The 10,113-nt window shown below is 40.4% G+C and overlaps 1 protein-coding gene across 2 annotated transcripts; it reads right to left on the minus strand.

The window, feature by feature from the left end:
• Positions 1-433: 433 nt before the first annotated feature.
• On the minus strand, positions 434-9,865 carry LOC143026401 (uncharacterized). 2 transcript variants are annotated; one of them, XM_076186711.1, is made up of 7 exons: positions 9,563-9,865; positions 5,981-6,155; positions 3,954-4,096; positions 2,743-2,892; positions 2,143-2,293; positions 1,922-1,978; positions 434-1,313 (listed from the first exon to the last, which is right to left on the minus strand). In XM_076186711.1, the coding sequence occupies exons 2-7, from the start codon at positions 6,141-6,143 to the stop codon at positions 1,147-1,149; spliced, it is 831 nt and encodes a 276-aa protein (XP_076042826.1). In that variant the 5' UTR covers positions 6,144-6,155; positions 9,563-9,865; the 3' UTR covers positions 434-1,146. The 2 variants fall into 2 exon arrangements, with proteins under 2 accessions (XP_076042826.1, XP_076042827.1); XM_076186712.1 differs by having other exon boundaries at positions 5,981-6,151; positions 9,563-9,750.
• Positions 9,866-10,113: the final 248 nt, after the last annotated feature.

Raw genomic sequence — 10,113 nt, forward strand, 5'->3', positions numbered from 1 at the left:
TAATTCAAAATGCAGTTTTAAAAGAAAAATAATAGAATCATCCCTGATTAACAAATTTCCAAATTTTAATATGTCATACGGACAGTGGTCACCTGACTGCATCACCACCTGGGCAGTCAACAAATTGTTACCATCGTTGGTGAAGGCGGGTGACCTGCCCCGCAAAGTACTAGATGCTACCTGAGTCCTACCCTTGTCCCTTATTTTTATTGTATATAAGACATGCCATTTGCTCTACCTTTCTGTATTCCACTGAAGAGGATCACAGTCCGTGATCGAAATATATGGAATTAATTTTATTTCATTTCTTCTTATCCAACACAGTGGGTTTTTGTTGAATAGTTCTAACTTGTTTTACTTCTTACAACACGTTTCGATTGTTCACCAGTGAAGACATCTTCAATAAAAGGTGGATTAGAAAGAACACACTTCGTAAGCATCATATTTGTTTTATTTACATTTACGCTCATACGAACATTATCAGAATAGGAATATTTTTTACATCGAGGCATTTATAATACAAAACTTCTGGGCATTTCTCTTTTGGGTTGTAACGGGTTCCTTTAAGCGAGTAGAATCTAGCCCGGATTTTTTTTTAATATTTTCTCAAATATAGTTTTGGTACTATTATTCTGTGTGATCCAGAGAAATCGCGTAAGATATTTTAAAGAAAACAGAAACAACGTGTTGCATGATTTACATTTTAATTATGAGTATTTTCAATTATTTTTTTTTTTCGTGTTACCTTTGGTATGATTAAATGAGATCCAATCAAATGCGATGATTAATTGGAATGCCTCTGTCTTATGAAACACATGAACATTTTCTTATGATACTTAAACATATATACGACCCGCGTCGATAATGCAATAACTTATGAGAAGCCGTTGAGACCCGAGCATTTGAATCGGGCCACGTCGACTTCTGCCAGACTCAGCAAGAGCTGAAGAAACCAGGTGGCAAATAGACGAAGTCATCATACCCTCAGCACAGAAGGCACGAAATCTCTTCCTCCTCTCACTCCCCCTCCTCCCCCAACATAACCAGGGGCCGACTTTGGTATGATAAAGACTAAACGCAAGACATCTTGTCTTCAGCCGAAGTCGTCTACGAAGACACTGTGCTTGACCGACTCTGTCTCCCACTCTACTGCTGTTGCTGGAGTGGAGTCTGGGCGTTGATGTCGGCCGACTTTCGAACCTTTTTCGAGTAGATAACGGCCACGATGACGGCTACGATGATGACAGCTGCCAAGATGCCCACGATGAGACCGACATTGGGGCCTTCTTCCTCCTCTGGCTCTCCAGTAGTACCTGGCAATAAGCAACCAATTACACGTTAGGTATGGATAATGTGACCTATGGAATCCGTATGCTATGGGTGAGTTGGTCAAATCTACCTAAGGCTAAATGAATTAGTCCATTTAATAAAGAATAATAAACGAAAACAAAAATAATACACACAAATGCATAAGTAATGTAAGCAAGGTTGAATTCAGTTACTATATTGTACAATCTTGTGACAATACCGCGGAATACTATAAAAATACATGTACACTGCGCAACACCAATATAATTTATACAACTGAGATACTAACCCAGAGACTAGAAGGATTCTCGATCATAGTATTCTTATATTCCAATGGTATGTAATCGTGCAAGATCGATTTAATAGTTTTAGGTGGACGACAAATAAGATAAAATAAATTAAGATGATCGAATGTCGACTTATTGAATCTCATGAAAATTATCAAGACGCTTCTATTCAAAATGGCGCACCAATAATGATTTGTTTTCCAAACACGACGTTAGAGTTTTTCATGAGACCCCCTAGGTGTGCAATAAAATAGTTCGACGTTTATCAGAAAATTCATAAGGTGTCGAGGAGTATCACAAGGTAGGGGGGGGGGTGTCAAACTCACCAGTCTGGGGCACTGCAGTTCCTTCCTCATCACCTGGACTGCGTGTAACAGGAATCACTGAAAATAAACAAATAAAATAAACAAATAGGTAAATACTGTATGATACACAAAATGTAAGACAACAAATATACAAATTAATAACTAATGGATATATAAACAAATAAATAGATATACAAATAAATAAAGATAGATACTTAAGAACTCGCTGATGTCGTACATACCTGTGGCAGGCACTTCGCAGCTGTATTGAACGAGGGCTCGGTAGTTGCGGGGCACTTCGGGGTCTTTGCCGTCGACCTGGACGGTCACGTTGGCCACCAGGGCGTCCATCAGCATGCCCGTCAACTTCTTTGAGTTGATGGATACGTCAATCTGAGGGTAGAAATGATAAATACATACATGTATATATTGATAAGACTAAAACCAAAGTAAGTTTCAACTCGAAAGTTGAAAGTAAAGCAATTATAATCGATGGTGAGCATCTCGGATTTAAAGACTGTAATCATTTAAGTAAAAAAATGGAACTAGCTAAATATAAGGATAAAAACACATTTGACTGAAAGATTTGCAGAGTTTGGAAACATCATAAGGCTGTTTTCTTTGCGTTTGAAATTAATTTCTTATTAATACAATTGGTGAATATTCCCAGCTACAATCTATGGTCTTGAGAAAACTAACATAGGCGATGGATATAAAGCTAAGGAATGGATAGAACAGAATGGAGAGATCAGTATGTGTGTGTGAGCACCAAACAAGAATAAATTAAAACTGTTTTGAACGCAAATATGAATTACTGAAGCAACAGGGGGGAAATGACTTACCTGAGTTTCACTGATTGTGATGTTGACGTAGTTCCATTGGTGGGGCGTGAGGATGTCGAGGCGTTTGGCGGAATTAACATCAACGGGTTTACACTCCTCCCCCTCACTGTCGCACTTAGTAAGGTTGACCATAGAACCCTGCACACAGACCTGGAAAAAAGAGGATTATGATGATAATAATAATAATAGTAATAATAACAATAATAACAACAATGACTTATTTTCTTCAAGAAATCATAATCTGTTTTCCTGGTTATTTACTGCAACACCACTCACTCCAGCATCTCATATAATCTTTACCAATACCTTTAAGCCTTTTAATACATTTTCGCAATAGCAAACGCTAAATAGATTCATTCAACAACACTCATGCAGTGTGTTAGGGCTTGAGGTAGCGGGCATCTTACAAGGAAATGCCTACAAGTCCTGCACATCGCTCCCGGAAGTCTGAATGTCTTACGCGATGACGTCATGCCAGCGTTCGTGGAATGGCGGGAAGACCGTGGTAGGATGGATGAAAACGAACAGCCCGTGCAGTGTTCGGGAAGAAAAACTATACGGATGAGGAGTGTGGAGTGGTTGGGGAACGATATATTGGTGTATAAAATAACTGTGGTCGCAAAATGGAAAAGCGAATAACCTAATCCTTGTAATACTGTTTGGCATCTAGATTATAGTGACAGGGTCGGATGCTATGAACATAGTTAAACGAAGAAATAGCTAGATTTTTATTTTGGCTAAAACAACCTTGATACGATATATGAAAATCTGTTTGCAGAGTTGCCCTTGCATCACTGCACTGTTGCAGTGAACGAACGTCTGAATGTTATTGATCATTAGAAAACATGAAACCCCCCTCAGGACAAAAAATATTAAGTGCGTCACGGTGCTGTTTAAGGAGTTTTACCCTACCTCTTAGCTTTTTGTCAATGGTTTTCATGCGTTGGGGAATTCACAAAATATCAATGAAAATTCTTAAAGTGTTACAGGTAGATATTGTTTACAAATTAAGAAAAAATCTGTCCATATTTGTAGAAAATCTCATCGATGTCTAGTTCACGTCATGTCGCCCCCCAGCCTTTTTCTGGTTACGTACTGAGGACGTCGAAAAAATGTGTATATATTATTTAGACAATATTTTCTCCATGAATTTCGGTCACCCCAGAATGTAAAGGAACGAAAAAAAAAAACAGCAACAAGGAAAAAATTACCATGTACATGATGTCATCCATATGAACTTCGACATTGGCAAACGACTCGGAGGGGAAGATGGCGACGACTATGCCCTGTTGAATTAGGCGTTCTTCGCTCGAATTTCCAAAAGTGACTTGGTAGGTGTCGCAGGTTCCAAAAGCTGAAACAAGTGGGGCAAAACTGTTAATAATTCTTTCCGTATCAAATGGCACTCAGCATTTCTATCCTCTCTATCATGCCGAACAGGTGGAGTCGTACGTAAAGAAGATACGAGGGCAGCTGAAAAGTAGTAAATTTTATTTATTCATTTTTTCTTTGGCTTGGAGACCTGGTCTCTAATCAGAAAAGAATGCTGCGTGACTGCTTCGCAGTGGTGTCACTAGTTCCAAAAGCAATGGGGGGGGGAGGGAGGGGGAGAGAGAGAGAGAGAGAGAGAGAGAGAGAGAGAGAGAGAGAGAGAGAGAGAGAGAGAGAGAGAGAGAGAGAGAGAGAGAGAGAGAGAAAGAGAGAGAGAGAGAGAAAGAGAGAGAGAGAGAGAGAGAGAGAGAGAGAGAGAGAGAGAGAGAGAGAGAGAGAGAGAGAGAGAGAGAGAAAGAGAGAGAGAGAGAGAGAGAAAAGCGTGACAGTTAAAATGCTGACTTTGTGAAGACAGGCATACCAACATTGACGTGAACCTGTGTTTGTGCGAAGGAAGGGAATGCAACTTGATGTTTGGCATCCTGCCAAAAAAAATCCAAGCAGAAAAATTCAGACTGAACTCACAATAATGCAAACTAAGCAAAACGGGAACGAATATGAGGAAGAGAAAGATGGTAAGAAATAGGACCTCCTGTCGTGGCCACCCAGAAAAATAGTAGTATAGTAGTAGTAGTAATAGGTGTAGTAGTAGTAATGATAATAACAATAATAACGATCTAGAAAAATTGTTGTTCATAACAAGAAAAAAATATTGTATCATGTTAGATACTGAAAAATTTTAGATACTAAACTCCAACTCCTACACTGAATGTGTAACCTTGGCATTTTGTTAACTCGATTTTCTTTCCCACATTCCAATTTCTATTTTGGTGTCCCATTTTGTTCCCTTCTCTCCTCACCCAATTATCCCTTATCTATCAGTCATCCATTTTATCCCTTATTTCCTATCGTCAACTCTGTTTTTGTTCTATGCAAATCTTTCCAAGCAACCTATATTTGAGGCGACGACCGTTACAACACTCCTAAAAGGAAAGCGACTGCGCAGCGTCGCCCAGTCCAAGCATGCTCGCGCACGTACCTCTAACCCCCCAGCTCCGAATCGTCACGAATTGTTCGTATTCCCAGGTTTGTTTAATTTCTCGTCACGTTTCCTGCGGCTTGGCCATGGGTAACTCCTCATGAAAATACTGTTCAATGTTACGATATGGTATTGCTAACTGGGTTTTATGATGGGATTTTAAAAGCTGTTACTCAAAAGGCCGCTGCAAACGTAACACGAAATGGTAATAGTGTTATATAGTGGCATTAATAGTGTAGCTCTACTGAAATCATTGTTTGAAAATAAAAAAATTAAAATTACGTTCTACCACGACCTTCGCAGGTATTTCAGATACCTGACAATAAGCGTCGATCTGAGAACAAAACAAACCTATAAGATGAAACGCTTAGAAAACCCTGTACTTATTAAAGTTGTCTTCCATACCAAATATTCGCACTTTCGCATCTCTTATTGGCACTATTTGTTGTCTACTACTAAATATATAAACCCCTTGTGTTTATTGGTTTGGTTCCACTGTGGGGCTGATACATAATACCCATAAATTCTCCAGACGTCACTGAAGAGCAGAAAAAAACACTTAATTCATAAACCGATCTTCTCTTTGGTTTTGTTCCTGTAATACGCAAACACCTCTCATTTTTTCTTTAAAGCATTTGAAAGATATTTTCCACTATGGAATGGTCAGGTTAGGATAGGTTGGGAGTTATTGAATAACGTAAATTCCATGATAAAAATCCGTGCTTGCGTGTTTCTAGAACTTTACCTTCCCTTCTCTTAGATACTTACGAGGATCTGGTTGGCTTTTTCCCTTGGTTGGACTGCTACCCTTCTTGCTCACAGTCTTAGTTCCGTCGTCATCCATAGGCTTCTGCTCGATGCCATCAAAGTTGGGCATGGCGAGGCAGGAGGCCACCACAGCCATCAGCATCATCACAGTAAGACGGGCCATTGTGTAACCTATCTGCAAGAAAAATAGTTACAATTTCTCTTCCCATATCAGTCAATCAGCCATTAAAGAACTGTTTATAGTTCTTGCTTAAATCTAGCAAAAGCTAAATAAACAATTAGGGTGAAAAAAAATTGTATTGAATTATGAAAAACTGATCATGAGAATAACGATTGAAAAGAGAATATTGTGGCGGACGGGAAGAAGTTACTCGGTACAACTATTCTAATAAATCTTCGTCAAGTCTGAATAAATTTACTATAATTTGCTTGAAAAGTATTACTGATTTGCATTAAAACTATCAGACGTAAAAATAATTGGTCAAACTAAATGTTTTTTGTGTAGTAAAACAAATCCCAGTGAAGTAACAATTTGCTTGAATAGTATTACTGATTTCCATTAAAACTATCAGACGTAAAACTAATTGGTCAAACTACATGTTTTTAGTGTAGTAAAACAAATCCCATTAAAGTAACATTAAAGAAAAAAATGACCCCAATAGAATGTAATGTCATCCTGCCAGCTGGTTTCCTGGGCGAGATATTGTCGTCGTCGTTGGCTTTTCCCGCCCCTTCACTCTCACGTGTCCATAAATTACATAAAGATTCTTACACAATTTAGAATAAAAACCTACATTATCTAACCCCTCTATTCACCTTCATAAGGATCTTAGGAGTTTTACCAATTTGAAAACGGTCTCGATGAAAGACTAGATTTTATTGCGAACGCCTGACGACTTTATTCATGTTGACATGAGCATGTGGTAAAACGGAAAGTCCATTCCTCAGTTAAATAAAATTTCCCAACATCAGCGGGAAACAGATCTGGCAAGAACGTCACCATATTCAAAAGTTTAAACTGTAGGCCATGTCCAAGCTTGAAAAAAAAAAATCATAGGAGTCGTTATTTCAGCGGTTTGTTCATTGTTACTTCCATAAGTTTTCTTCTCTTCCACATAATTTGCAAAAATCTAAGAGAATCAGTTTGGTTTCGTTTACTTTGAGGTCTACATTATCGTTTTACACTAATGAATCATTGGTCAATGCAGTACTTAATAAAGTTCCACACCTGTGTGGAAATGTAAACTAATAACGATTGCCATAAACAAAGCGACTCGCCAACGTAATCATCTGTCGATCGATCAGAAAACCGAACTGAGGCAGGTGTTACTAATTAACCGCCTCCCCCCCCCCCATACACACCCCTGCACCCATCTCCCTCACCCCCAACCCCCTAAACATAGCTCCTCCCCCGATAGAGACCCCTGGTGGATATTTCCTTCATTTAGCCATCAGCAATATTCTTTTATACCCTCCTATATCTTAATGCTTGCATTTCGGTGAAACCTATATTTTTTTTACTATTGTAATATATCTACGTCGAAACTGTCAACTTCATCTTTCTATATTTTAATGACAAGTATTTCGTTGCTCATTGAGCGTGGTGTCACATCCGGTATTCGCCTGCTTGTGGTTTGGGAGATTTAGTAAAGTCCAGGGGAGGGAGTGGGTGAGGGTGTGGAGTTTGAGCGACAAAGGGACTGAGGGAGAGGGGGCACATGAACCGGAAGATGGGGAAAGATTAACCACTCTTCGGAAATTCCAGGATTCTTCTACTACCACATGTTCGCTGTCTCCTCATCCCCCTCCCCCTCATCCTCCTTCATGAGTAACCTATAATACTTTTTACATGTAAAGAGGCCAAAGATAATTTTAATTTTTGACTGTACGCTATTTTTTGGTTTACAGGTTTCAGGTTTGATTTTTTGCAAGAGTAATGACATAAAATAGGACAGAAGAACAGCTTTTGTCCCAGCGGGACAGAGTGGGGCAGATGTGCGTGTGTGGTAAATTCAAGTATTGGATTTTGTTGAGTTTCAGTGTGCATGAAAAATAGTGGAAACATAATGAAAATATAAATAGATTTAGATAATTATAACAATAAATAACATCCCAGTAAACATTAGTAGTTTATGAAATCGCCATCTTTGCCACCATTTGAAAGCGCCGGCAGGTAGTGAAAACGAACTTGTAATATCCTTAGAAAACTGAATCATCAGTGATTTGAAGTCATCTTGGATGTCCTAACACATTGGGCAAAGGTTGTGGCTTCGGCTCCACTAAGCATCGAAGAGAACTTACGGAATCTCTCTAATGTTTGTTTGTGTGTGTGTGTGTGTGTGTGTGTCTGTGCCTTGTGTGTGTGTCTGTGCCTGTGTCTTGTGTGTGTGTGCCTGTGTCTTGTGCGTGCGTCTGTGTCTTGATTGTGTGTGTATGTATGTGTCTTGTGTGTGTAGTGTGGTTTACACTATGGCTTTGGATCACGTGATGGACTCGTGACCGACAGCTACCGGTATTACCTTCCCGATTGAGAGCTGTATACTTCACATGGTCCAAATTATAATTAATGCTGTGATTTCTAACCACGCACGCGCCCGCGCACGCACGCACGCACACACACACACACACACACACACACACACACACACACACACACACACACACACACACACACACACACACACACACACACACACACACACACACACACACACACACACACACACACACACACACACAATCCCCTTGCCCAAGGGAAACAGTTATGGGTTGCAGGTGGGGTTCAATCTCGGTGCATCTGAGTTGGCAGGACGAGACATGATCCACTACACCGGTAAGCAGAATGTTTTGTGTGTTTGTGTGTGTGACTCACCATGGTCTTGGATCACGTGTTGGACCCGTGATCCACAGCCATTACCCTCCCGGAAGATAGCTCAGAGCTCATATATGACCGATCTATGGATAATGCTGTGACCTTACACGCAGCACACCCAAATCCCCGCCCACGAGAGTTGGAGTAACGACTCGCAGCGGAGCGATACTGAAATTATTTCAGCTCTGGACGGGATTCGAACCCGGACCGCCGTAGTGGCGACCGGGAACTCTAACCACCGCGCCACGACTCGTGTGTGTGTGTGTGTGTATGTGTGTGTGTACACATGTAGTATCACGGATACACGTGTAGGTGAATAATCATGTGCACCACGTACAATATTGTATATTGTGGCTTCAGTATAGTTATCCTGAATTTATTCCATGTCTTTTCTAAACAAATCGGGCCATTGTGCGCGACGCGGAGAATTATATATTTCTGTTTTGTATGTCATAAACAGGCGTAGCCTGCGTGACTCACTGTTCACTAATATGGTTGACAATGCAGTTCACAGCAGACGCACTGGGCACTACTTGCACCGTTTGATCCACTTGCTCCACGACTAAACGTTACGCTATAACAATCACACGTTGCAGCTAGTGTGTAACGTCTCCAATAAACACTAAAATCACAAACATTAACTTGTCCACTACACACTCATATTCAATTTCAAACGGGTCCTCCCATCTGGCAAAAGTGTCAGAACTTACGAGTGTGGGCGTCTGAACCTAGTCGAAGAGGTGTAGGCGTAGGTAAGCAGGCTGTCGTAGTCACTCGCTAAGGTATCTCCTGCGGACTGTGGCAGCAGCAGGCCCTGCACGACGCTTTAACTGATCCCACACCGCGCTCCGCCAACGCCACAGACCCTCGACCGCACCTTAGCTTCGCCGGAATTCGATATGACGTCATCCACAGCCTATGCAGTATTTCCAATTGTGTCATCAACCACAACCACTTCCATACGTAGAGAAACTTTCTAATGTATATGAGAACAAATGGGTCGTCAGCATATACTTAAAGTGGATATTATTAAAAAGTAAACTTGTTTTCTTTTTCGGTCCCGATGATTTCTGATACTCGAAAGGCGAGTGATCACACCATCCTGAAGGCGGCAGTCATGCGTGGGAACATAACACACCTCACCTTCTATTTTTATTATTTTTAAAGTATAGACAAAATCAATTACCTTCACCGTTATGTTACTCTACATGGTAAAATAGTAAACGAAAATACAGTGGGCGGCCATTACCTTTTCTTCCCT

The sequence above is a fragment of the Oratosquilla oratoria genome, chromosome 6 (assembly GCF_046742065.1).
Source record: "Oratosquilla oratoria isolate Oo_2021 chromosome 6, ASM4674206v1, whole genome shotgun sequence".
Taxonomy (NCBI): domain Eukaryota; kingdom Metazoa; phylum Arthropoda; class Malacostraca; order Stomatopoda; family Squillidae; genus Oratosquilla; species Oratosquilla oratoria.